Genomic DNA, 27,982 nt, shown 5'->3' with positions numbered 1-27,982 from the left:
ATACTCGTTATTATCCCTTCTATTCCTCTATCTATATATCTCTCTCTTATCTATCTCTATACTCCTCTCTAGTTATCTCTCTCCTATCTCTCTCCTATCTATCTCTCTACGTCATACCCACCTCTACCTCTATCATACCCCTCTCCTATCCATATACATAGTATCCAGATCCCTCTATCGTCCTACCACTCATATCTCTCTATATATCTCTCTATTCTTATCTTCTATTACACATACATCTCTCTATCTCATACATATATATATATACACATATATATATATATATACACACATATATATACACATATATATACATATATACACACCCTCCCTGGGCTGCCACCTTACCGTGGTGGAGGGGTTTGAGTGTCCCAATGATCCTAGGAGCTATGCTGTCAGGGGCTTTAAGCCCCTAGTAGGGTCACCCAAGGCAGACAGGTCCTAGGTGAGGGACCAGACAAAGCGCAGCCCAAAACTCCCCTTATGATGAGTACGATTATTGGACCTCGTGTTCCCTCGCCCGGACGCGGGTCACCGGGGCCCCTCTCTGGAGCCAGGCCTGGAGGTGGGGCACGTTGGCGAGCGTCTGGTGGCCGGGCTTTTGCCCATGGAGCCCGGCCGGGCTCAGCCCGAAGAGGTAACATGGGTCCCCCTTCCGATGGGCTCACCACCTGTCGGAGGGGCCAAAGGGGTCGGGTGCATTGTGCAACGGGTAGCAGTAGAGGGCGGGGACCTTGGCGTTCCGATCCTCGGCTTCAGAAGCTGGCTCTTGGGACGTGGAATGTCACCTCTCTGGTGGGGAAGGAGCCTGAGCTTGTGCGCGAGGTTGAGAGGTTCCGACTAGAGATAGTCGGACTCACCTCGACGCACCGCTCTGGCTCCGGAACCAGTCTCCTTGAGAGGGGCTGGACATTCTTCCACTCTGGAGTTGCCCATGGTGAGAGGCGCCGAGCTGGGGTTGGCATACTTGTTGCCCCCCATCTCGGTGCCTGCACGTTGGGGTTTTCCCCGGTGAACGAGAGGGTGGCCTCCCTCCGCATTCGTGTGGGGGGACGGGTTCTGACTGTTGTTTGCGCTTATGCGCCAAACAGCAGTTCGGATTACCCACCCTTTTTGGAGTCCTTGGAAGGGGTACTGGAGAGTGCCCCTCCTGGGGACTCCCTCGTTTTGCTGGGGGACTTCAACGCTCACGTGGGCAATGACAGTGGGACCTGGAGGGGCGTGGTTGGGAGGAATGGCCCACCTGATCTGAACTCGAGTGGTGTTTTGTTGTTGGACTTCTGTGCTCGTCATGGATTGTCCATCACAAACACCATGTTCAAGCATAAGGGTGTCCATATGTGCTCTTGGCACCAGGACACCCTAGGTCGCAGTTCAATGATCGACTTTGTTGTCGTTTCATCTGATCTGCGGCCGTATGTCTTGGACACTCGGGTGAAGAGAGGGGCGGAGCTCTCCACCGACCACTACCTGGTGGTGAGTTGGCTCCGATGGCGGGGGAGGAAGCCGGTCCGACCGGGCAGGCCCAAACGCACTGTGAGGGTTTGCTGGGAACGTCTGGCAGAGTCCCCTGTGAGACGGAGCTTTAACTCCCACCTCCGGGAGAACTTTAAACACGTCCCAAGGGAGGCGGGGGACATTGAGTCTGAATGGACCATGTTCCACGTCTCTATTGTTGAGGCGGCTAGTCGGAGCTGTGGCCGCAAGGTTGTCGGTGCATGTCGCGGCGGCAACCCTCGAACCCGCTGGTGGACACCAGCGGTGAGGGAAGCCGTCAAAGCTGAAGAAGGAGTCCTACCGGGCTTTTTTGGCCTGTGGGACTCCGGAAGCAGCTGATGTGTACCGGCAGTCGAAGCGGCAGGCGGCTCGGCTGGTCGCCGAGGCAAAAACTCGGGCGTGGGAAGAGTTCGGAGAGGCCATGGAGAAAGACTTCCGTACGGCTTCGAAGCGATTCTGGTCCACTATCCGGCGTCTCAGGAGGGGGAAGCAGTGCAGTACCAACACTGTTTACAGTGGGGGTGGTGTGCTGCTGACCTCGACTCGGGACGTCGTGCGTCGGTGGGCGGAATACTTCGAAGACCTCCTTAATCCCACCAACACGTCTTCCATTGAGGAAGCAGAGCCTGAGGACTCTGGGTTGGGTTCTCCCATCTCTGGGGCTGAGGTTGCCGAGGTTGTTAAAAAGCTCCTCGGTGGCAAGGCCCCGGGGGTGGATGAGATTCGCCCTGAGTACCTTAAGGCTCTGGATGTTGTGGGGCTGTGTTGGTTAACGCGGCTCTGCAACATTGCGTGGACATCGGGGGCAGTTCCCCTGGATTGGCAGACTGGGGTGGTGGTCCCCCTATTTAAAAAGGGGGACCGGAGGGTGTGTTCCAACTACAGAGGAATCACACTCTTAAGCCTCCCTGGTAAGGTCTATTCAGGGGTTCTGGAAAGGAGGGTCCGTCGGATAGTCGAATCTCGGATTCAGGAAGAGCAGTGTGGTTTTCGTCCTGGCCGTGGAACACTGGACCAGCTCTATACCCTCAGCAGGATTCTTGAGGGGGCATGGGAGTTTGCCCAACCAGTCTACATGTGCTTTGTGGATCTGGAGAAGGCATTCGACCGTGTCCCCCGGGGGATCCTGTGGGGGGTACTCCGGGAGTATGGAGTACCGGACCCTTTAATAAGGGCTGTCAGGTCTCTGTACGACCGGTGTCAGAGTCTGGTCCGCATTGCCGGCAGTAAGTCGGACTCGTTTCCGGTGAGAGTTGGACTCCGCCAAGGTTGCCCTTTGTCACCGATTCTGTTCATAACTTTTATGGACAGAATTTCTAGGCGCAGCCAAGGTGTTGAGGGGATCCGTTTTGGTGGCCTTAGGATTGCGTCTCTGCTATTCGCGGATGACGTGGTCCTATTGGCTTCATCAGGGCGTGATCTACAGCTCTCACTGGAGCGGTTCGCAGCCGAGTGCGAAGCGGCCGGGATGAAAATCAGTGCCTCCAAATCCGAGACTATGGTCTTGAACCGGAAAAGGGTAGAGTGCCTTCTCCGGGTTGGGGAGAATGTGCTGCCCCTAGTGGAGGAGTTCGAGTATCTTGGGGTCTTGTTCACGAATGAGGGCAAGATGGAGCGGGAGATCGACAGGCAGATTGGTGCAGCGTCTGCTGTGAAGCGGGCGCTGTACCGATCCGTTGTGGTGAAGAGAGAGCTGAGCCAAAAGGCGAAGCTCTCCATTTACCGGTCGATCTATGTTCCTACCCTCATCTATGGTCACGAGCTTTGGGTCGTGACCGAAAGAACGAGATCCCGGATACAAGCGGCTGAAATGAGTTTTCTCCGTAGTGTGTCTGGGCTCTCCCTTAGAGATAGGGTGAGGAGCTCAGTAATCCGGGGAGGACTAAGAGTAGAGCCGCTGCTCCTCCACGTCGAGAGGAGCCAGTTGAGGTGGCTCGGGCATCTGGTCAGGATGCCTCCTGGGGGCCTCCCTGGTGAGGTGTTCCGGGCACGTCCCACCGGGAGGAGGCCCAGGGGAAGACCCAGGACACGCTGGAGGGACTATGTCTCCCGGCTGGCCTGGGAACGCCTTGGGATTCCTCCTGAGGAGCTGGCCCAAGTGGCTGGGGAGAGGGACGTCTGGGCCTCCCTACTGAAGCTGCTGCCCCGCGACCCGACCCTGGATAAGCGGAAGAAGACGGACGGACGGATATTATATGATATATAGTATATTATATTATATATTATTATATAATATATATATATATTATTATATAATATATATATATATTATTATATAATATATATATATATATATATATATATATATATATTATCTATATATATCTATATTATATTATTATATATATATATATATATATATATACTTCTATATCTATATATATCTCTCTATTATATATCCTCTATATCATATATCTATATATATATATATATATAACAAATACAATACATAAGTGTGTGTAGTATATACTCATAGCATCACCTTAGACTGAAACATTGGTGGCTCTGTTACTACTGTAACGACAAACAAATAGGCATAGTGTGTCGGTGTTGCCAAATAGGCAGGATTCCAACCAATTAGGCTTTTGAACACATTGAGCTGAAAAAAAAAATAGATTATGGGCAGATTGTAAAAAAATTCAGAAGCTTTTGATAACATTTGTTGGGCTTTTAGGAAAAAATACTAACAAAATATATCAAAATAGTAATTTATTTTTTAAATAAGTTGAATCTGTCGATCTGACAATATCAATGAATAATGAATAATATTGATTGTTATAATAAAACAAGAAAAGAATAATGGTTAATCAACTGTTTGGTCAATGTAAACGCCCAAGAGGGGTTGCGTTCTACTTATCAACTTAAAAATATTTCATGACCGCGTGTAAGAGAAATGTTTAATTGAGCTATACTGAGAGAAATTAAGTTCATATTAAGGTAGATTTGCAACTCATGTTGGGAAGCTATTTATAATTTATTTTTTCTGGGTGAAATATCCTGATTGTTAAAGAGATCTTGTGTGTTATTTGGTTGTCTGATTGTATATTTTGTTTGGAGCCCATATGCGCAGTTTTTTTTCTTTGCTTCAGCTCAGTTGTGTGCTAATGGCATGTTCTTATATGTTTAATAGTTCTGTGCTTTTAACATGAGAGAGTTTGAGATTTGGCCTTGTTTTTTCTTTTAAGTTGGGCAGGTTTTATGCTGGTTTGGGTTACTGGAAACTAACAGTGACATAGGATAACCTGTAGCACTGTGTCTTAACTCAAAAGTTCAGCATAACCTACACGCTAATAAACATGAGCGCTGGTGTAAGGCTGAACACTGACTCAAGTAACATTTCTGACTAGAACAGGTTCTGTAATTACAGCAGCTATGAGAATCAGGAGCAGAACAAAGCAGAGTTCCCTTCTACTTGCAAGTAACTCAAGTCTCTTCAGTTTGGCAGTTTTAGTGCTTGATTCTGCTCCTTGTGCTGCTAGCTGTCCTAGCTCACCCTGCTAGCTGTCCTAGCTAACCCTGCTAGCTGTCCTAGCTAACCGTCCTAGCGTGAATGTTTACTCCAGTTTAGACTTCAGTGCTGACATTTCAAACAGAAATTAATAGCACTCCTTCCAGCTCGCTCTCTGCTTTGTTGTCACTTCTTGTAATTGTTTGGTAATCAGACCAAATTTCCATCCCGCTCTACCGACACCAACGGTGACCACAGCCGAACTGCGGTGGCGACTGAAGGCTATGACTCGGGTTCCCGCCCCTCTCCAGCTGTGATTGGCTAGCATGTTGCCTTCAGTCGTTGATTTGATTGGTTAAATTGTATGATTGACACATCAAAGATACTAAAAGGATGATGGCCACTCCGAGGTAAAAAAAAGGAGGTGGCTTCCAGTCCAGGGTCTGCTTCGCTCTCAACCAGAAGGCACAAATATTGCTCCATTATATAATCGGGGAAATTTAGGCGGCGGCAAGAGCTGCTATAGACGGCGATTTGCCGTGGTTGACTGGCTACTTTTGACTGCCCTGAATATTAATAATAATTTAAAAAAAAACAAGTTTCAAAAGGGCATTTTCGTTGATAAAGGGCAAACTTCCTAGTGCTTTAGCACCACCTAGTGTCTATGTATGCACGCCCCTGTCAGTCAGTGACGTCAGTCTGTGGGTCTGGTCTGTCGGGGCAATGAGAGAAGTTTCCTGTCACTCGACGTTTTCTTGCTCATGGTTTTTCACGTGCTTAGATACATATGTTGTGTTTCCACTGAATTTAAACGGCTTTTTACAAAACCTACAGCTTGATTTCGTTTACGGTATTAAAATACAGCCAAACGGCGCTTATTTCTCTCATGTTTTTCCTCTCTGGCAGTCTCTCTCTCTCTCCGTGTCTGAACAGGAGCCGCGCGCGGCGGTTGTTTGTGTGTGTTGAGTGGAAAGAGCAGAGTGGGCGGGCCAGGCTGAGCCTGCGTGCTGATTGGCTGGCGCAGCTGAGCCATGTACGAGAGGGGAGGGGGAGTGCCGACACAGAAGGGAGACTGGTGAATCGCTGCTGCAGTCAGCGCACGCGGGAGAGAGTAAACAGCATTGATCCTGTTAAAAGAATATTGTTCAATATCAATACCCGCGTTGGTATTGACAGTATCTATCCTAGGATCGATCCGCCCACCTCTAGTATTGTCCAGTTTCATATTTGCTCAGTGACAGTCATTACATTCGGGGTTTGACTCAAAACATTCGGGGCTGAAGCCCCGGCAAAATCGGCTGGCGACGCCTTTGCTCCCAAAGGACGAGAAATTCACAGAAGAGTTTTATGGTGACTTTACTGAAGACTGTTTCTCTTGGAGGAATTCAAGTCTGGGTTTTCCAACAAACGGATAAAAAAAAAACAACAACTTCTGTACCAACACAGAAGGTGGCAACCACAACGCTGTCATGACCCGTAAGTTTATTTCATTTCTAAATGCTGTCAAATGTAAGGAAGGTGTGTTTGTAAAGCCGGGCGTACACTGTACGAGTTTTTCAGTCGTGGTAATTATATACATCTCAAACTGTGCGACGGAACCGCGGGGTTTAAAAAGTTCACCGCTCACGATCTGTGCGGCGCGACGCTCGGACGAGACCGGACTGCTCACACTGTACGTCGTGTCCCCTCTGGGACCGCTCGCTGTGGTGGCAGAAGCAGGCGAGCGACGGTGGGTGACAGGGACCCAGAGCAGGGGTTCGAGCCCAGCTCTGGCGAGGCCCGCAGGAGGCACCGGGCGTCGGGGGAACGGAGGGGAGAGAGAGGAGAGACGAGACGCATCGGCGGCCGCGCGGCACGGCAGGTCGCCTGGCCCGCAACCACCCCCCACCCCACCCCAGCAAGCGGAGGAGTGCCGAAACAAGTGGCCAGCGCGTTGCGCGGACCGCTGAGGAGTGCCGAAACGCGCGGACCGCGGAGGAGTGCCGAAACAGGCGGCCAGCGCGTTGCGCGGACCGCGGAGGAGTGCCGAAACAGGCGGCCAGCGCGTTGCGCGGACGAGTGCCGAAACAGGCGGCCAGCGCGTTGCGCGGACGAGTGCCGAAACAGGCGGCCAGCGCGTTGCGCGGCCCTGACGGCTCGCCCTCTCCAACACCGGCCGGAGGTTGATTCAGGGACGCCCGCTTCCCTCCCTCCGCTGGCGGGGACGGAGAGGAGGGGAGGGCGCCCCCTCGTAGCTCTGCTTGAACAGCAGAATGCGCTCACCAAAACCTCACGACAGCCGATTGAATTTCAAACATGTTTGATTTTCACCGATCGTCCGATTCCTGATCGGGAGGTAGTCGTGAGAAGCCAGTCCCCCCTCCTCCCCCCCTCTACGATCAAGCTGAAATTCGGCCCGATTCAAAAAATGCTCGCACGACTGAAGAATCGGCCCGAAAAGGGGAAAAACTCGTACAGTGTACGCCCGGCTTAAGTAAAAGATCCGGCTGACTGACGCCCACCGTCAGTCACTGTGGAGAAGCGCTGGCAGACTGCTGCATAACCTAACCGTGCTGCGGGTATGCTGGCAGCGAGTTCTCCGCTAGGCACCGCTGTGAATAAGTAGATCTCAGCTGTATATTCCAGTGTCGTGGTGCGGCAGGGATCTCGCTACGGTACCACAGTGGTTCTGGCTGACAGCTGCTGCCAACTCCCCCGCCGTGGACTACGTGGCTTTGTATTTCAGCCCCTCTGTGTTGAATCGCGCTGCCAGTTTAAAGGATGTTGGACAGTTTAAAGCCTTTGGGCCAAAGGCTTTAAACCGTCCAACATCCTGCAACACAAACACAACCAGTCATACAACCATAATGGATTTGTAACAGAGTGTTGCTGCGAGAAGGGAGGTGTGGATGGAGAGGAAAGTGTTGGTGGTGGTGGTGTGAGCGGTTTTCCAAATATGGTTGTAGCCAAAGTGAAGTCAACACAGCAATAAAGGGAACTAAAAGTAAGTAATTTTCTAGAAATGAGTATTTTTCATTGAGTTGAGCAGGTAAATAAGACTATTTGCCAATGGGATTAGTAGTTCTACCCCTAAAATTAGATAATTAGATATCCGGCACTTGAAAAATGATGGAGATGAATTGTTCCTACTTTAAGTGCAAAATTCTTATTCCATTGGCAAATAGTCATATTTACCTGCTCAAATCAAGAAAAAAATTCACTCATTTCAAGAAAAATGTACTTCATTTTAGTTCCCCTTTTGCAGTGAACTTGTTAGAGTTGCATATCATTACCGCAACCAACCCTTTTGCTGAGGAGAGACATTTAGCCTGACAAAATAACATGTTTTCTTTTGTATGAAATTCTTTGTAGAATTTATATATGCAGCAATATCAACTACATGAAATGGTTTATACAGCGATGTCATGGGACCTTTAAGCAGTTTAGACTAGAAATGGAAAAATTCAGCAATAACTTGGAAAGTAATGAGCCAGAGTCTGTGTGACGCCATCATTGCTCCTTCAGAGCGGCGTGCCAAGCCCAGCTGATCTGGTGGACATGTTGCTTCGGCTGGATCTAACGGCTTCAGGGAGAGAGAAGCTTCTCTGCTTTTCACCACGCAGTCTCTCTGGTGAAGTGGAGAAGCTTCTACATAGCATTTAATAGATGCTGGCTGATGCATCTCGATTAAAGGTTTTTGTGGTTCAACTAGCCACTATTTTACTGATTTCTTACACTGCTTGTCGTAATAAATTGGTTCTCTGACTAAAGAGGCTTTATGTTCCAGTTTGCTGTGTGTGCATCAAGGAAATCCAAACTTTCCCCTCAGATCCTTGAGTAGCCATTAGGACTTAGTATAACTGAGCATAAACACAGACATCCTAACAGACTACATCACTCATTGAAAGCAAAAAAGAAGCTTTAGATGGTATATGAAAGAAGAAGAAATTAGGTTTCATTCATGCTTTAGCAGCAGGTTGCAATAGCAGCACATTCTGTTCAGTAAACACAGAAAAATCTGATTCACCTAAGACCACCATAACGGCATCATTACACAGTGGTCCACAATTCTGGGCTGGTTTACTAGCATGGCAGACATGAGGAGTTTTATCTCTAACATAACGTGGAAAACAATCCATGTCCAAGTTTTATTTGGTGAAAATGTACAGTTTGTAAAGTTGGCAGTTTAGAGCAGTAATCAACCTTCTAGTGAGACAGTGATATCTAATTTTAAAGACAACACACAATTTTTGTGTGTTGTCTTTAAAACATCTTTTGGTTTAAAACTAAATATACAATGACTCACTCTTGCTTTAATGAAGAGGTATGCAGCTGTTACGATAGTTAGGAACACAGGTTTCCTTTAACACGAAACCAAAATGCAAATGAAGGCTAAGAAGATCAGAGTTCAGACCTACCAGCTGCCTCCTGTTCCTCTTCCAGGTCTCTGCTTTCCTCTTAGAGTTCATATTCTGAAAAGCTGCACAAACACGACTCATCAGTATTTGCGGACATCAGAATGTTTAGCTTATAAAGTAGCAAGTAGAAAAATCTTTAAAGCAACAGAAAAACAAAATGTGACAGCCTCGCTTCTGATGACTTGTTGTTCACAGATTCTTTGCAAGTGATTATTACCACTGGCTCTTCTACAGTTGCCAGCTTAGGTGAGCCCGATATTGAGAAGTTCACATTTTTGACTTAGAAGCAGAAAAGCAATAGTTTCAAAATATCCAATATAAACAATCCAGAGGAAGCGCAGGAAGCACACGAACAAAGACCACCGTGAGACACAGAACTCCAGGAACCAATCAGAAAAGTTGCTTTATAGTTATTGTTTTGATTGGCTCATCCAAATGGGTCCATTTCTCACAATGACAAGACTGCTGATATTGGATAATTATTTCAGAGGAAAAAAGTTCCTCTGGTTTAAGACTAAAGTCAGAGTTTGAGTTGACCCTTTTTATTCTGAACAAGTAAGCAGGAAGATGAACTCTTCATCATAATCAAAGAGGATGTTGAGCTATAGCAATGTTCATTTTGGGTAGTTGGGAGCATGTCACATGTGTTTAGCCATAAAATGATAAAAAATCATGGGAAGGTAAACACAATCAGATATGAGTGGATGTAATGTGTTAAAGCATGACATAATTAAAGCTAAAAGAAAGTTATATAGGGGATTAAGGTAACACAAAAACAGGGGTGGGTTGCCCTGGTCCTTTAAGGACTGGTTGTCCTGCATATTTTTAATTTTTCCCTGATTAAACAGACTTTACTCGGGTCATTAGCAGGAGATAGGTCAGCCTTCTCATTCAGGTGTGTTGGAGTAAGACCAAGAGCAGGCATTGATCCCCCACCCACACACCAGATTAAAAAATAAAACAGCATGCGTAAGCGCAAACAGCTGGAGATGCATGCAGACGACGGCGATGGCGGCTGAAATAAATTAAAGATGTTGCCTGACTTTGCTTACTGAGGTCACTGGGCAGGCTGTGGTTTAGATTTTTGTAGAAGTCTGTGCGGTGAGCCTTCTTCAGTCCTGTGCACAGACCGAAGTCCGAGAGCTTCACGTGCCCCTGGGTCCAAAAGAAAAACTTTCCATTAGAATAGTTTAAATCAAAGCACAAAGATTAGTTAGGAGCCAGTAGTCGCATTAAATGGCAAAATTATCTCCAACACAGTATCTCTGTAAGCAGCACTCATTCTGTGATGAGCTGAATTGACTGCAATAAGTTTTTGCTAATTATTTAAAGCAGCACCGAGAAACGTTTAGCCACCGGGGTGCTAGACATATAGCTTCCAGGTTTAGTGCCACTGAAGGCCGCTGGTAACACTGCATGGTTGCAAAATTAAACAGTCTCCTTCTGTGTTTTGGAATCAGATAGCAGACCACTTTGGACCAGCAGATTGAGAAGTCATGGAGTTACTAGCAAAGACAAAGCCAAATTCACCCTTCTAGATTAAATCCAACATCAGAGAACCAAAAATATGTCTGATCAGTTATGGGTCATATCTGAGTTGTTTTCTTGTTACAGCAGCAAGAGCTCAGACTGCTATAACCTAGAATGGGTCATGTGACCCAGAACTGCAATCTAGCTCCCATGACCTATTCAGCGACAGATCTGACCCTCTCAAGTTACATACTGACCTGAAAAATAATTTAATTTATCTCAAATTAAGCTAATACTTGGGTCAAAACTTACATGTTGCTGCTTTTAGTACCATACATGCAGACTCTTTATGGTGAGCCTGTTTTAAGCCTGTAGAAAACATTTTAGAAGGTAAAATGGTCTATGGTGGCGAAGTCATGAACAAACCACAGCAAAGTTGTTTCCTTGCCAAAACAGCAGACGTAGGTCAAAAGCATTTTTTTCCATTCAAACCTTGTTTTTCAGATGAATATTAACAATTTTCTTTAATTTTCCAGTGGCTGGATAGATTACTCAATATCTGGGATCGATGTTTTTACAATCAACCCAAATCAGAAATACATAAAAAAACGTTTTAATTTTTTGTTAATTTATCCCAGGGTTTCCCCCACGTTATTATAGACCAGCTATATCCGCGCTACATCCGGGTCACGCTGGTAGGCAAAAACAGTACTGTTTTTGCCTACTAGCGTGACAAAACGGGTGAATTAGAGCGTACTGTTAGTTTATTCTTTGAATGTAAACAATGCCTACAACTTGTGCTCCCGGTTGCAAACACAGGCATTCCAAATCGTCGGATGTACGTTTCTTTTGTTTACCGAAGGACGAAGAAAGAAGAAAGAAATGGATAAGTTCAATGAAAAGGATGCAGGCAGACAATCCCAATCAACTGTGGGAGCCATCATATCGGTCCGTGTACCTTCAGGCAATTCGATTTTTTTCCGGAAAACCAAAACGGAAAACGGAAACTACTTCCGTTTTCTCGTTTTTCCATTTAAAATAAAAAACGGGAAAATGGATAACAAAGCCGTTTTTCCGTTTTTGTCAACACAATTTAGAAACGGAAAACCAGAAAAACTTAATGAAAAAAACGGCCGGTTTTTCGATTTTGCCCATTCATTTTTCCATTTTCTTTTTAAGATTGAAAGACGAAGACAGTCTTCACGGCTGGCCCGGAAGTGTAGAAAAATATTTCAAAATAAAAGCCTAGATGTACGCGTAACATAATGCAAGCCTGAAAAAAAAATAATGAAGCGGAGAGATGTCTTTTGAATAAAAAGAGAACCTTTTTACGTTGCAACATGATAGTTTATCGTAAAAAACGTGAGCTTTAATACGTTATTGTGTGTTTTATTGTTTGGGGGGGGGGGGGGGGTAATGTCTGGGCAGGATGAAGGTTGAGATTAAAACCTGTTGCTGTTAAATGTGACAACAAAGATTAAGTAATGTAAAAATCTAAAATAGCATGAGTATGGGGAAAACTCAGCAGAATGAACTTATTTTTAATCAGTTGAATGATTAAAATTTGTTTTTTGAAGCAGCAACATCCCTACCAGTAGTATAGCGTCACCTTGTGGGGATTTGGTATAAGCAGTTGTTTAAGTAAATAGTGTAACACTTCAATAAAATAGTAACCACTTGGTCTTGTATAAATGTGTGAAATAACCACAAATCTTCAGTATTTCAAGCCAAAATAAATATTAAAAATTCTTAGTACCTTAAGGGAAATTTAAATATATTAAAAAAAATCAATCAAAAATATAGTAGAAGAATGTGAGCTGCTGGCAGGAAGGATCTTGAGGAGCTATCATCTAAAAGAATATGAAGAAGTCCCTTGCTCTGTTGATTCTTTACTGTGTTTTGGAGAGAAGGAAGTTATCCATCATCTTCGGCAGCTTATGCAGCATTTTTTTCTGGACAATCAGCTCAGCGGTTCCGGTAGTGGATCCTCAGCACAGGACCAGCTTTCTGGATTGGTTCTTTCAGCAAATGAGTAAATAATTGCACTTTCTAAAACAGACTTAGAAAAGCTAGGCAATGCAGCTTATCTAGCTATTGGTTAGATTGGATCTCAGTGTCCTTATGAATAAGAATCTCCATCTATAGGCTATTCAATAAGGGAGATTGTAACACTTGTTTAGTAAAAATGTAATCAAAAATTTCCATCAAGGAGAGAGGAAGCACTGAGGAACTCCCGTGAAAGCCGCTATAGATGCTTTCCTAGCCCAGACAGGGAACAGTTTCACTTTTTAATTAGCATCTTTTGTATGACAAATAGGAAATATATGAGGCACTCTATCCCCGTGGCAGTAGGGGAGACCGAGGCTAGTTGTTACATTGCAATTATCTTCTCCATCAGAGGGTGCAACCAAAAAGTGGAATACTAGTTTTCTTCCTTTGCATGGTCAGGTCTCACGGACTGAGTGAGAAGAGGACAGGACATTGTAAGTGTAAATGAGCACCAATTGACAATTTTCCACTACCCTAAGTAAAAAAAATTAAAAAATATTACCTCTATATTTTTTAAAATTACTTTCATTCAGATAAAAATTCTAGCAGTTATACATATGAACTTGTTAAAGTAGATATTAAGGCATCCGGTCATACCTCAGTCATTGTTTTGATTAAGCCTAACATTAAGATAGAGCTATTCAATTCAATTTTATTTATATAGCGCCAATTCATGAAACATGTCATCTCAAGACACTTTAAAAAGTCAAATTTAAATTTAAAATAGCATTAGCAAAAAAAAGCTAGCATTAGCAAACATGATCATTTTGGGGCAAGTTGTCACATGTAACAACTTACCCCAAAATGATCATTTTTAAAAATAATTTAAATCCATACATCCTACTAAATATTTTACATTTTTTTACAGAAAAAAGAGTGATTTAAAAGAGAGGACAAAGTGAGAAGATGGTCAGGAGTTATAAAAGAAAAACAGAGCATGGCCGTGCAGCACCTGACGTGATGCTGATGGCAGTCAGGCAGGTGACCCTAGGTCACAAGTCGAACAGGAGTACAGCGAAGGACTTTAATGTCCGTACTTTGGGGTGATACTGTAAAACATTCACACCAGTGGAAACTCAGGGTCAGACAGCTATCAATCAATGTTTCATAATATTTCAATTTATTTCATATGATGCATGTACTCCTGGCAATTCAATCTACATAAGCTATGCCAAAACTGCAACTCAGATGAGGAGTCTGACTCTGAGATTTTCTTTAGTTTGTATTCAAAGTTTAAGTGTCAGTTTCGTAATGCATGTTGCATATGTATTTCATTAATAGTAAAAGTGAGTTATTGTCATTTATTCACTTAACATAAAAAAATAACAACAAAATTAATTTTGCCCTTTTTTTATTGGTCGCAAAACCCCGTGTGACATCTTACCCAATATAGTGTGACAACTTACCCTTTGGAGGGGCAACTTGTCACATGGTGACAATCTCCATTAGACCGCTTATAACTCTGCACAGAAATAAGATATAAAAAATACACAACTACAAAATATATACCTGAGACTTTGCTCTTTTATCTGGTACATATGTTTTTTATACATGGTGTTTTGATTCCAATATTTATGTATGAGTGTAAAAAGTGCCCCGGTCTCCCCTATTTGTTTTTGTTGTGGGTGAAGATAAATCAATTAAATCAAAAAAATCTTTGTTTCTCTGTTAGCTTCAACAATATGTACTGTTCACTAAAAACAAGACACATATAGACAGTAATCCTATGTGAAGGTGGGTTTTGCTTGATGAGAAAAATCTTCATCAAATAAACTTTGCTTCTATATTTTTGGTTTACAGCATCTGATCAGCCTTTGTGTTTCATGTTCCACCAATAAAACACACAATAATGTAATAAAGCTCACGTATTTTACGATAAACTATCATGTTGCAACGTAAAAAGGTTCTCTTTTTATTCGAAAGACATCTCTCCGCTTCATTTTTTTTTTAGGCTTGCATTATGTTACGCGGACCGTACATCTAGGCTTTTATTTTGAAATATTTTTCTGCACTTCCGGGCCAGCCGTGAAAACCGTCTTCGTCTTTCAATCTGAAGAAGAAAATAGAATAACGAATGGGCAAAATCGAAAAATGGGCCGTTTTTTTCATTTAGTTTTTCTGGTTTTTCCTTTCTAAATTGTGTTGACAAAAACGGAAAAACGGCTTTGTTTTCCGTTTTCCCATTTTTTATTTTAAATGGAAAAACGAGAAAACGGAAGTAGTTTCCGTTTTCCGTTTTTGGTTTTCCGGAAAAAAATCGAATTGCCTGAAGGTACACGGACCCATATCACAACAGAATTTGCAGTCTACACTTCATCTCCGGTAAATACAACTTAATTTTGCACTAGTCCTTGTTCCGCTTAAATAATTATATAAATAAAAAATTGGGATATATACTTAAGTCAAGACAAAAACATTTCGTAATAATATACGTACATGTACAATGTATGCAAACCCTATGGCATGAGTCTGTGAAAAGGATTAATAAGACAAAAAACACCAAAATAATCCTTTGTGAACAATGTTTTTTTTTTTTTTTTTTAACCTACCGGTGGCGGGTCTTCCTCTTTGCTGAGGCGCTGACTGTGTCCAACTCCGCTTTCTTACACAAACATGTCTGAACATGTCCCGATATGAAATAATTGTAGCAGTCTAGTGATTTCATGGCTTTCATGCTCTCTCGTGGCCTGCCGTGTTGATAAGGTAGCTGTATATGTCACCGTACGGAAGACTTGGCCAGCATTTCACAGACTCTCTCCATCCCTTCAGGCTTTTGCTTTATGGAACTGGCCATAAGATACCATCAACCATCAACTAAGTCTTATAACGATCTTGTGATACGTTATCTAAAGAACAAAAATACGTTGAGAACTTGTCAGTTTCTTTATTTGCGTCCGCCATTGTGTTCGCCTTTTGCCTACCAGTCAAGCGCACATGCGCGAAAAACCCGGATCAAAACAATAACAATGAATTGGTCTATAAGCTTGATGGGCCGCCATGCTTTACTCGACCCCCTGCCAGACTAAGCGTTTTTTTACTTGAAATGCTCGATATTCTCGATGTTTGAGAGAAACATAAAATGGTTAGTAATGGTCCTGTCTGGGAGAAAACCTCCCAGTCAACATAAGCTAATGCGCCTGCTGTTATTAGCTTGACACACACCAAGTTACACGGTTAATGGGCTGCGCCCTCCTTCGAGTTGCGTCAGGCAAGGCTCTTCCCTCACCCCTCATCCATTCCTCGGGTTCTGCGCGCACCTCCCGCAACCCACCAAGACAACTAACACCAGGATTATACAAAATTTTCTGGGGGAAACCATGTATCCCAAGTCCTATCGTTATTGGAACATTCAAACCTGTCATAGCATGTTTTCCTAATATCGCAAAGCCATAGTCAAAACACAACCAGTTAGGCTCCTTACAGACACAAAGAGTGAATTCGCTTAAAATAAAGTACAGGAAATCTCAACCGGATGGGGTCGTGTGAGGAGAGGATATACCAATAAAGATACGATTCAGTTTAATTTCAAACTACTTTACTTCATAACGCAGTTTGGAGACAACACCCTCAGAGATAATCAATGTTCAATGATGAAAGCAGGTTGTAAGCCTGACTCACTCTAGCATCCAGCAGCAGATTGTCAGGTTTGATGTCTCTGTGGATGAAACCCAGCTTGTGGATGGAGTCGATGGCCAGCACCGTCTCTGCAATGTAGAACTGAGTGGCTTCTTCAGACAGAGTGTCCATCTTCATCAACAGGGTCATCATGTCTCCTGCAGCAGATCGGGCAGAACAACACGATTGAAATAGCCCTTAAAGAACTACAAAAGATTTCAGTTAGGCCTTTCTTGTTCATAAGTTGAAAATACAAACTTTGAACTGAAAATGCAAAAGTTATTATATCATATCAATGAAAGAAGCTACTTGGAAAAGAAACATTTATGTAACAAATGATCTAAAGGAACAGGTAAAAGAGATCTTTGATGACAGGCTTTAATATTGGTGTTAACCTCTTTTGGTAAACATGGTTAAATAAATTTAATACAAGTCCAAATAAACAGAAAGACATGCAGAATTTGTCGGCATCAGAACCACGCCAGTGAACACCTGGTGGTCAAGCCTTGGCTCTAGGGCTCGACCAGGCTCAGCCGAAGAAGCTACAGGAGGCCCCCTCTATGTGGGCCCACCCCTTGCAGAGAGGATCATAGACATTGGGTGCATATCTGCATAAACTGGCTTTCGGGACGTGGAATGTCACCTGACTGATAAGTAAGGTGCCGGAGCTGTTATTTGGACTCATTCGAACACACAGCTTGAGCTCTGGAACCCAGCTGCTGGAAAGGGTCTGGACTCTCTCCTACTCCAGAGTTGCTCAGGGTGAGAGGTGTCGGGCCGATGTGGGGATACTCATGTTGTGCCATCAAGCCATGAGGAAAAATCAGGACTGATTTGTGAACAAAATGAAACATGACACTGTTACATTCACGCAGAGAAACAAACTTTTATTTCATCAAATAATGTTTTGTTTATCTCAGGATTTGCATTGTAAATGGATTGAAACACATACCAAATGTTTTTTTTTAACTCTATTCCATGCTTTTTGGAATCAGGTCAAGGATTCACTGAATTATTCTGGTTATGATCAACCACTTTTGTTTGTTTTTGCATGTAAATAGTTCCTTAGCTTTACTTCTTTTATCTTCATTTTGCTTAGTAGTTTAGTTAAGTTTCACTAGCTTAGTAGAGAGGATTTGTTAATCGAGATATTGTGTTAATTCAGATAAACAGCATTACATAGTGATGTTCTCTGGATGTTCATTTTATTTCTGTTATTAAATTCTTGAACTTGAAAAGAAGTTGTCACTCCTTTATTCTATGTGTGTGCAGGGTTTGCTTTTAAAAGATCGCTAGTGCTCAAATTCATCCCTTTCAACCATTGTCTTGATATCGGCTTAAGAGCTGATCATCACCAGACAATACTTAACAGACAGAGGGTTATTTAATAAACATTAAATAACTTTAAACAGTGTACAATTGCGCAACAAATGGTTTACTTTAATGCGTTTTCATGGTGTTTTTAAACGTGTGGAGCTTACAGGCTAGCTCTCGCTAGCTTCTTCGAAACCATGCCATGCTGATGTCATTCAAGTGTGTTTTTATGTTTAAAACAAACTTTATTTCCACAAGGGTTTTATACATCGATGATGCTCAGCTGTTCTGATTTCTCCGTGAAGCCAGGCGCGGTTGTTTTGAGCTTAGCAGACAGGCGAACGCAACGAAAAGTGGAAAAAACGGCAGTACAAACAATGACTAACACAGTGAAGGTATGAACATCAAGCTTCCCGCAGCGCTATCTTGGCGAGGCGGCCACCTTCGCCGCCTCGCCAAGCCGCGGCCGCCTTGCCTGTTTTAGTATTATTATTATTATTATTATTATTATTATTATTATTATTATTATTATTATTATTATTATTATTACTATTATTAATTATTTTTTTTTATTTTTTTTTATGTAGGCGAGATGCTACCGCCACCGCCTCGCCAAGCCGCGGCCTCGCCAAGCCACGGCCGGCGCCTCGCCGCGGCCGCCGCGGTAGCGTCTCGCCAACAAAAAAAAAAATAATAATAATAATAATAAAACTCGATATGCTTGCATGTTTATTTGACGTTAACACGCGGTTCTTTGTTGTTGCTTTCGCGCGTGCATATAGAATAGCAGGGCAAAAACACACGGAGTTCTCGCCATAAAGCGAGACTTCTCTGTGTGCGGGCCGTGAGCTCTTGCAATTGCAAGTGCGGTATTTCCCCCACAGACCCCCAGTGCGGCCGAGAAAACCTTTGTTCGACCTGAAACGACTCATTTAATCATCCAAAACGGTATGGAACACATTAATTAACTGAAAAATGTTGCATAGTATGCCTTTAAAGTACGGTTTATGGGTTGGGTTTCTGCAATGTTCTCAGCATGTTAAAAGCTCATGTTCAGAACCAATGTCTGCTCAAAATGGTGATCTGCACCAAGTAATCTACTTTCAGCAGTTATCACCGGTTATTGCACCATAAACTGCAGAAAATACGTGCAGAGTTGCTCGGTCTGCCTTTACTACCGACGGCTCCTATGGCGGAGGGATATTTAAGCTGGATACACTCAAATGTAGTGCAGGCAGGTCTCTTAATAACCCCTATTTCGTCACTTATTTTAGAGCCCAAATTAGTGATTTCACTTTCAGAAACCTGCCACAAAAACCGCAACCCGTGACTCATGAAATTTACAAGCGCTTTTACAAAAAAGAAGCCCAAAGTCGCATGTGTCCGAGGGTAAAAGAAACTTCACGCTCACGCAGCGCGGGTCTGTTTTGCTACAGTTTTCTAGCACTCTTGAAACTACGGAAAGCGCCGAGGGTAAAAGAGATACAGTCCGGAGAGCGCGGCGGGGGGAAAAACATTAGGGAACGGTGTGTGTGTTTTGACGCGCGATTAACGGCGACAAAAAAATTGTCGACGTTAAAATAGGTTTACGTTAACGCCGTTAATAACGCGTTTAACTGACAGCACTATTTCAAACATAAGGTTTTTTTCTTTTCGGCCAACCATTGTTTGATAGTGCTATAAGAATTATCACCGCATTAATATGGAGTATTAATGTTGATTTAATGGTGTTTTTGTATAACTCTAGGATTAACCAATTTTAGGGACCGATCGCTACAGCGAACCCTAGCTTTCTGGGGGTATAATCTCATTAATAAAAATCAAGCGTTCTAAAGTTACTGATTTTTACTGAGCAAATCATTCTTTAAAATGTCACTTTATGAAATACTGTTTGTTTAACTCAGGTTTTGCATTGTGAATGGGTTGAAACACAGACCAAATGTTGTTCTTAATTAGTTAAGCTAATTTAACCTTGTTCCACCTTCTTTAAGATGAACTTTGGTTCTTTAACTTAAATCTGCAGTGAACCAGGATTCATTGAATTATTCTGATGATGTCTGTTTCTTTTTTGTGTACATAGTTCCTTAGCTTCTTTTATCTTTTGCTTAGTAGTTTTAATTAAGTTTCACTAGCCTCGTAGAGAGGATTTGTTGATGAAATATAGTGTTAATTCAGATAAACTGCATTCTATAGTGATGCTCTCTGGATGTTCATTTTATTTCTGTTAATAAATTCTGAACTTGAAGAGATGTCGTCACTCCTTTATTCCATATGTGTGCAGAGTTTTATGTTAAAGGAATGCCAGTACTCGAATCATTCCTTTCAACTATTGTCCTAATATCAGCTCTTGGTCTTATATTTACCGGACAATACCTAACAGACAGAGTTACTTATTAACCATTAAATAACTTTAAACAGTGTGTAATAGCACAGCACCCACAAGCCCCTGGCTGAGCGATTGTTATTGGAGTTTTCCCCATTAAGTGAGAGGCTTGCACTGCAAAAACGGAACTAAAAATAAGTACAATTTTCTTGAAATGAATGCATTTGTCCCTGATTTGAGCAGGTAAATAAGATTATCAGCCAATGGAAAGAGTATGTTTACCCCTAAAATAAGATAATTAGATATAATGCACTTGAAATAAGTTGATGGATATGAGTTGTTCCTATTTTAAGCGCAAAAAGCTTATTCCATTGGCAAATGATCTTATTTACCTGCTCAAATAAAGTACAAATACACTCATTTGAGGGAAAAAAAAATACTTATTTTTGTTCTGTTTTTGCAGAGTGCCTTTTTACAACTTCAAGTTGCAAGCAGAAGGAAGGTTCTGACTGTTGTCTGTGCCAATGCATCAAAAAGCTGTTAAGCAGGGGGGGTTATCTGGAGATTCAGTGGTGCTCCTGGAGGACTTCAATGCCCATGTGGGCAACAAAGGTGTTACCTGGAGGGGTGTGATCAGGAGGAATATCCTCCCTGATCTAAACCCAAGTGGTGTTTTGTCGTAAGACTTCTGTGCAAGGCACAGAATATCTGTAACAAACACCACTTCGGGCACAATGTGGTTCACAAGTGTACTTGGTACCAAGCCACCTTGGACCAAAGGTTGATGGTTGATTTTGTAATTGTATCATCAGACATGCAACGTTATGTCTTGGAAGAGAGGGACAGAGCAGTCAGCCAATCACCACTTGGTAGTGAGTTTGATCCGGTGGCACAGGAGGCTGCCAAACAGATCTGGTAAACCCAAATCAGCAGTGAGGGTGAACTGGGAACGTCTGGCCTAAGGACTTGTCCGAGTGATGTCCAAGTCACACCTCTGGGAAAATTTCTCTCATCTCCCAAGGGAAGTTGGGGACATGGAACCGGAATGAACCTCAGAACTTCATCCTTGCTTTTTGCAGATGATGTGGTTCTGTTTGGCTTCTTCCAGCCATGACCTCCAGTGTGCACTTGAACAGTTCGCTGTTCAGTGTGAAATGATTGGGATGAAAGTCAGCTCCTCTGAATCTGAGGCCAAGTTCCTGGGCCGGAAAAAGGTGGATTACCCCCTGTGGGTTAGGGTACAGTCTTTGCCTCAAATGGAGGAGTTTAAATATCTTGGTGTCTTGTTTACTAGGGATGGCAGGACGGAACGAGAGATGAACCAATGGATGAGGGCTGCAACTGCAGCTACTACTAAAAGCTAAATAAATGCTAAATAAACTAACTGAATGCTAAGCTAATAAATCGCTAACGTGAAAAATCGATAGACGGACCACAAAAGTCACTATTCAAACTCCAACTCACTATAGAGACAAATGACAAGGCTGCTTTTATAACCCACAGCGGCAGAGCTGTGGATCCGTCAGTTTCTCCAAGTGACATAACACAAACATTTAAACCAATGGCTATACCGATTCGAAATTCAATGCAAGACACCAATTGAACCTTAGGAGGGTATCACACTGACGGTTTTAGACACAAAAGCAAGATTTCAACAAATATGCAGTAAACTGTCAAAATAATCAAAAGGATATACATAGAGCACTGTAAGACAACCATCTGTCGGCAAGTTACCCTTTAACAAGGATGGAAAATGTGTCAGCTCTCCCTTTTAAAGATGGGTAGAGAAGGGCTTGAGTTTGTTGATAAAAGGTGAAAACACTTTACACTAAGTCAGGCAGCATTTTAAGCTTTCCTTGGAGATCTAAGTTTAGCTTGTTCAATTGATTCAACACGTCAACCAAAAACCCAAAACCTGAATTCTACTGGAGGTCACAAAGCTTAGCAAAGTCCTTTCACTTTCTCTCAAGGAACTCAAAAGAACGAGAAACCATTTTACCTTTTGATAGTCATCTGACAGAGCAGTGAAGATACAGATCACTGGGAAGGTTTTCATCAAGACCAGAAACTAAGTCCTGGAACTGTGCTTCAGAGGATCAGTGCAAATAAAATTAAATTCAGATTCAGTGGAATGTACAAAAATCCGGAAATCCCTCATCAGCTTTACACAGTCCTACAAGGCCATTTGAAGATCCCAACACAGCTGGTGCACCATCTATAGGTATTGCAGTTAATTTTGGTAACTGAAAATTAGCATTACCAACAGTCATGAGGGTCTCAAGTCAATGCCCTGGGTCCTTTCTTTTAATAGCACAATGTCAAGTGTTACACATTAGGTTGTTAGAGCTGTTAAAAGCAGTTACTGGGAAAATACCAGATGATTTATACAGACACTATCTACTCACAGATATGACATACATAGATAAGGACAAAGGGGTTGATAAAGGGAACGTTCAGTTATGTCTGGGGCAGCATGCATTTAGACAGTCTTGGAGACTATGCTATTATACAATCTAGCAGATAATACCAGAGTGGTGACATGTTTTCTCCTTACGAGAGAAGGAGTGCAACCCATTGTGGGGTGGTGCTTAGTTTCTATAAAAAAAACTGATGTAACCAGCATTCAGGGACCGCACACGCTGTGTGAAAATAATAGGAAAAGTTGCAGAGGTGTCTAACCGCCAACCGGTGGTAGTAGCTTTTACACAAGCAGGCCTTCTTTAATTGTGCAGTCCTCTGAAACAGAACTTACAAATACTCCTAACTGGCTTGTCCTGAATGTCAGTAGATTCATCTAAAGCCATGCTAAAATATCTGCATTTTTCAAGATCCCAAAACAACTGTGACTCTAATGACGTGTTAATGTCCGATATCTTCTGTCCCACAGTATGTTGTGAAAGCTGCAGACCTGAAAGGGAATGCTTCAAAGCAACAACATCTGTAAGGCATGTCTTCACAAATTCCCCTTCTTAGTGTGGCTTCTTAGAGCCAGCAATGTTCCACACCACCTGATATTATACCAATATGACAGCCTCAGAATGTTTCATAAAGAACATTGTCTGCTTCTCTAACCAATTTGTCAAGTGATTAACCTGATGCTTAAGTACTGTCGAACCTTTGTGGTACTCTTTGGCTGTGTTCGGATGGATAGAGGTGAAATGACGCTCCAAGTTTGATGCTTTGAAGTGAGACATTAAAGTCTGGCAAAGTAAGCAAAACGGTCTCCCATTTTCTTCCATAAAAATATAACTCCTCCCATTCTTGTAAGGCTGTCCTGTTCTCCTCTTCATATTTAAGCTTTGCTTTTTGTTTTCCTAACTCATGGCCATGGTGTTAAAATATTGATCTGCTGTGGTCACCCCAGGTTCTTTTGCTGAATAATTGTAATTTGTAAATTTGATTGTAGACTTCTGTAGTAACAAAAAGACTTGGAACCAAAACTATATTTTAACTGATTTAATCTAAAAGGCCAAAGGATGTTTACAGCTTCAGTAATGGGCTCTCATACACAACAACGCAACAGCTACATTTCTGGACACCAAAGAGTCCCGTTCATTCGTCACACAGACATTAGGCAGGACCAATTGTGTACACCCATTCAGGGGCGTGCACAGTATGATATCAGTGTTCTGTTCATCGTATTGGTGGAGAAGATCATAATATAATGCAGATGTGTCCCAGCTGACACATCTTGCCCTAATCAGTCATTCTGTCCAATCTAAGTATGTCAGACTATGTGCCACCAGAGACCATTATCTTCCATCTGTAATTTCCATGGTAACCGATTTTGCAGTCAAGTCTCTGTAATCCCACAATCTCTAACGAGTCCCCCTGTTCGTGTGCCCCAAAGGCACAGCACAACAAAAGCAGTTCCAAAAATGGGCTGGACCAACATAAATGTTAACATTTATCACCAATCAGCATGAATATTTCATAATTCAGCATTTATAACTTAGGACCACAGTCTCTGCATTTATCTACAATTTAGGGTTCACCTAATGTAGTAAGGCCTGTTTTAGGTTCCTAAACATAAATTATTTTAATTTTACCTTAGACTAGATACGCTAAGCATGTTTAGTAACCAAGGTCAAATCCGATTACTCCTCCCCCACCACGAAAAACCTCCTACCTGGTCCTCTACTCTCCATTCCATGGATCAACATCCATCACTTCCATACCTTACAAATTCAAGTTATCCGGTCAGTAGCGCTTACGTAACATAATTCCACCTGAGCATTATGCATGTTACGGTGGTTTAGCCAGCGCTACCTTCAAGAGGTGTGGGAAATTTCCGTAATTTTCCAGAATCTACTTTTTAACAGCAGTTAAAAAATAAAAAAAGCCACACAGGAGCCATTAAACACACAGGAGCCAATAAAGAGCTGTACACTTGCCAGTCATGTCTTAGAGAACAGCTGATTTGATTGCAGTTTTTATTCATCATCAATTACTGCTTTATTATGCTTTAATTTAGATTGAATGTAAAACTGATGATAGTTTTGCCAAATATTGTTATGTTATTCTAACTGGTTATAAGGAGGACTGTGTCTTTAACTGTATTTGAATCAACCTTTGTCACCATTCACTAAGTATTACAGTCAGAATTCCTGTTTTCCAAGAACCTTAACAAGGTTGTACCTCCTGGGAGAAATTCCATGATGAGGTAGAGGTTCATCTTATCCTGGAAGCTGTAGAACATTTTGACAACCCAGAGGCTGTCTGCTTCCACCAGGATGTCTCGCTCAGCACGGATATGACCCACCTGCAGACAGGGAAGGCGTTAAGTTAATCCAACATATGCAAAGGAGCGTAAGTGTGTCTGTGTGTGTCTCTACCTGTTCTTTCTCCAACATGTCAGCTTTACGGAGTATTTTCATGGCATATACATGCCCGGTGTCTTTTTTCTGCACCAGACGGACCTGCAGACAGAGCAACACTTATTGAGGAAAAAAAGAACAAAAGGATGATTAAATAAAAATGAGCGTTTAGTAAAAAAGCTTATAGGGACGACCACTGACAGATTATAATTTTATGAAGAAAAAAATAAATAAATCACATCCACCTTTTGACAAAGCAAATATTTATACCTTCCTGCTATGAAGTGGGAAGTAGTCACGTTTACGGGATATCTCATAGCAACAGTGATTAATTAAGTAATATTCATATTTTATAAGTTTGCAAATATTTGGGTTTTCTGATAATTAGGGTTCCAAGCCCGCAGCGCAGGCGAACGGCTATGCCGTTCGTCTGCTCTGTGAGCAGAGAACCCTATTGTTTTTCTAGTGTTTTTAAATTATTTAGGGTTCCAAGCCCGCAGCGCAGGCGAACGGCTATGCCGTTCGTCTGCTCTGTGAGCAGAGAACCCTATTGTTTTTCTAGTGTTTTTAAATTATTAGGGTTCCAAGCCCGCAGCGCAGGCGAACGGCTATGCCGTTCGTCTGCTCTGTGAGCAGAGAACCCTATTGTTTTTCGTGTGTTTTTAAATTATTTATTATTATTAGGGTTCCAAGCCCGCAGCGCAGGCGAACGGCTATGCCGTTCGTCTGCTCTGTGAGCAGAGAACCCTATTGTTTTTCGTGTGTTTTTAAATGATTTATTATTACGGGTAATTATTATTCTCCGCTAAAACGCGTTGGGCGGCCCATGCGGATTTGTAACGAATCAATTGGATCAGGTATCCAAGTACAGAATGTGCACCGCTACTCAAACCCAGAAATTCAGACCCCTCAACAACTAGGGGGCGCTATAACAAAGGACAATGCGTTTACGCCTGTAACCACCAAACTACTGGTCCCACACTCAAAAACTTGATGGCACTTTGTTTATTGGATGATTCTGCAAAATAAAGTGAATTGGCACACCCTTCGTTTCCCAGCTAGTTTTCGCGCTACATGGCTACAAAGCTTAAACCTTTCTAGTTAAACTCCTCCTACATATTTTGTGCAATCCGCGCAAAACTCCATATATAACCATGTAATGGACAAATAAAAAAAGTTAACGTGGCAGATTTTTGAATTTTGACTTTTTCGAAAAGTAACGCTAAAAAAACTGATTGTTAGCTAGCTAGCTCTAAATGTAATTGCTGATTATTCTAAAACCATAACAGATTTTGACATGTCCTTCATAACACATAGTCCAAATAAGATTTTGCACATGTGACCCGCGTTTGAGAATCATCCATCAATAGGGGGCGCTGTGATGTCAAGAAATCTACTACGCAAGAATGGCTTATCCGATTTTTACAAAACCTCTTTCATCCCCTTCCAGTAATAGCCCTTAACTAAAGTCTTAAATATGGTAATGATTGAAACAAGTGGGCGGGGCCTATTTCCAAAAGTGTGAAAAAAACTTTTAAAACTTCAAAAAATTACTAAAAATCAATTTTGTGGTGCAACGATCTCAGATTTTCAGGATGTATTCCTTGAATAAGGTGTAACAATTCTCTCACTGCATGTATCAAGGTTTTTCAAAGTTGCACACTCTGATTTTTTAAAAGTTTGTAAAATGGAGAAATCAATGTATTTTCCACAAATATTGGTCAATCCCAATACAAATGGCCACTATTTGTAAAGCACATTCAGACTAAATGTTTACTTCAGTTTGGTAAAAATCCAGCTGATTTTGAACTATTTCAAAGACTTTGAAATTCACACGTGCAAGACATAAAGGCTAATATTTTTTTTCTCTGAAACGCTTTTTCAATGGGCGTTTAAAAAAATCACATAGTTAGATAAAGCACTCTTTGAGATCCATGAATATTTTCAGAATTTTAGAGCAAACCGTTGAATTTTAACAAATTTATGAAGTTTGTGATCAGTTCACATCTCTCATCAACCAGAGCTCTCCATCCAGATCTGTGAACAGGACGGCCATTATGCCCATATTTGGGCACATCACCGGAAGTGACGTCACATCCTGTGTTTTTCTCTAAGCGGAGCAGAGACTTGAAGAGGGAGGATAGCTTTTAAGGTTTTCTAAAGAACACATAATTTAAAAAAATGAATTAAATATAAAAAAGATCAAGCAGAAGCAAGGAAAGTTATTTAGAAGGCAAAGAAGACAAAATGGAGAGATTTTTGTGATTCAATAGGCAGAACAACTTCTATAGCTGAGGTATGGGGAATGATTAAGAAAATGAAGGGAAATAGATCAGAGAGAACATATCCAGTTCTAAAACATGAAGAAGGAACAGCATTAACAAATTAAGAAAAAGTAGAAGTAATGGCAAGAACATTTGCAAAGATCCATAGTTCAGATATGGATCAGACTTATTCGAAAAGTAACGCTATAATAGATAGATAGATAGATAGATAGATAGATAGATAGATAGATAGATAGATAGATAGATAGATAGATAGATAGATAGATAGATAGATAGATAGATAGATAGATAGATAGATAGATAGATAGATAGATAGACTTAGAGAGAATTAGAAAACTTTATTTGTCATTTTGTATGCACAGAGTGCGTACAGAACGAAATTCTGTTGCATACAGCTTGTAAATTGCAGTAAAATAAATTACAGTATAAGGTGCAGCAGTGATTTGAAGTAAACAATTGAAATGCAAACAAATCAGGAGAAGTCACAGTGTACAGGTGTGTATTTTTTAAAAAACGTTTGTATATGCAGAATTGATTGTGCAGAGGGCAATTTGTGCAAGAATACAGCTTGTAAATTACAGTCAATTTAAATTACAATATAAGGTGCAGCAGTGATTTAAAAGTAAACAATTGAAGTGTAAACAATGCATGAGAAAGTCACAGTGTACAGGTAAGTATTTTTAAAACCATTTGTATGTACTGAATTGATTGTGCAAAGGGCATTTGTGCGAGAATGCATTTAGAAACTGAGAGTTCGACAGCATTTG

General features: G+C 42.1%; 1 protein-coding gene across 3 annotated transcripts in view; it reads right to left on the bottom strand.

The window, feature by feature from the left end:
• Nucleotides 1-27,982, bottom strand: part of stk38a (serine/threonine kinase 38a) — a 63,651-nt gene that overhangs the window by 14,004 nt on the left and 21,665 nt on the right. For 2 of the 3 annotated variants that reach the window (XM_036139811.1, XM_036139870.1), the window contains exons 5-9: nucleotides 24,949-25,032; nucleotides 24,752-24,875; nucleotides 16,480-16,634; nucleotides 10,386-10,497; nucleotides 9,343-9,404 (exon numbers count right to left, since the gene is read on the bottom strand). In XM_036139811.1, the coding sequence (XP_035995704.1) occupies nucleotides 9,343-9,404; nucleotides 10,386-10,497; nucleotides 16,480-16,634; nucleotides 24,752-24,875; nucleotides 24,949-25,032 (537 nt within the window). The remainder of the gene's footprint in view (nucleotides 1-9,342; nucleotides 9,405-10,385; nucleotides 10,498-16,479; nucleotides 16,635-24,751; nucleotides 24,876-24,948; nucleotides 25,033-27,982) is intronic. The other variant, XM_036139918.1, reaches the window with a different exon arrangement.

This window comes from Fundulus heteroclitus, chromosome 1 (assembly GCF_011125445.2).
Source record: "Fundulus heteroclitus isolate FHET01 chromosome 1, MU-UCD_Fhet_4.1, whole genome shotgun sequence".
NCBI lineage: Eukaryota > Metazoa > Chordata > Actinopteri > Cyprinodontiformes > Fundulidae > Fundulus > Fundulus heteroclitus.
The sequence above is the reverse complement of the archived record's forward strand: the minus strand, read 5'-3'. Positions and strand labels throughout refer to the sequence as shown.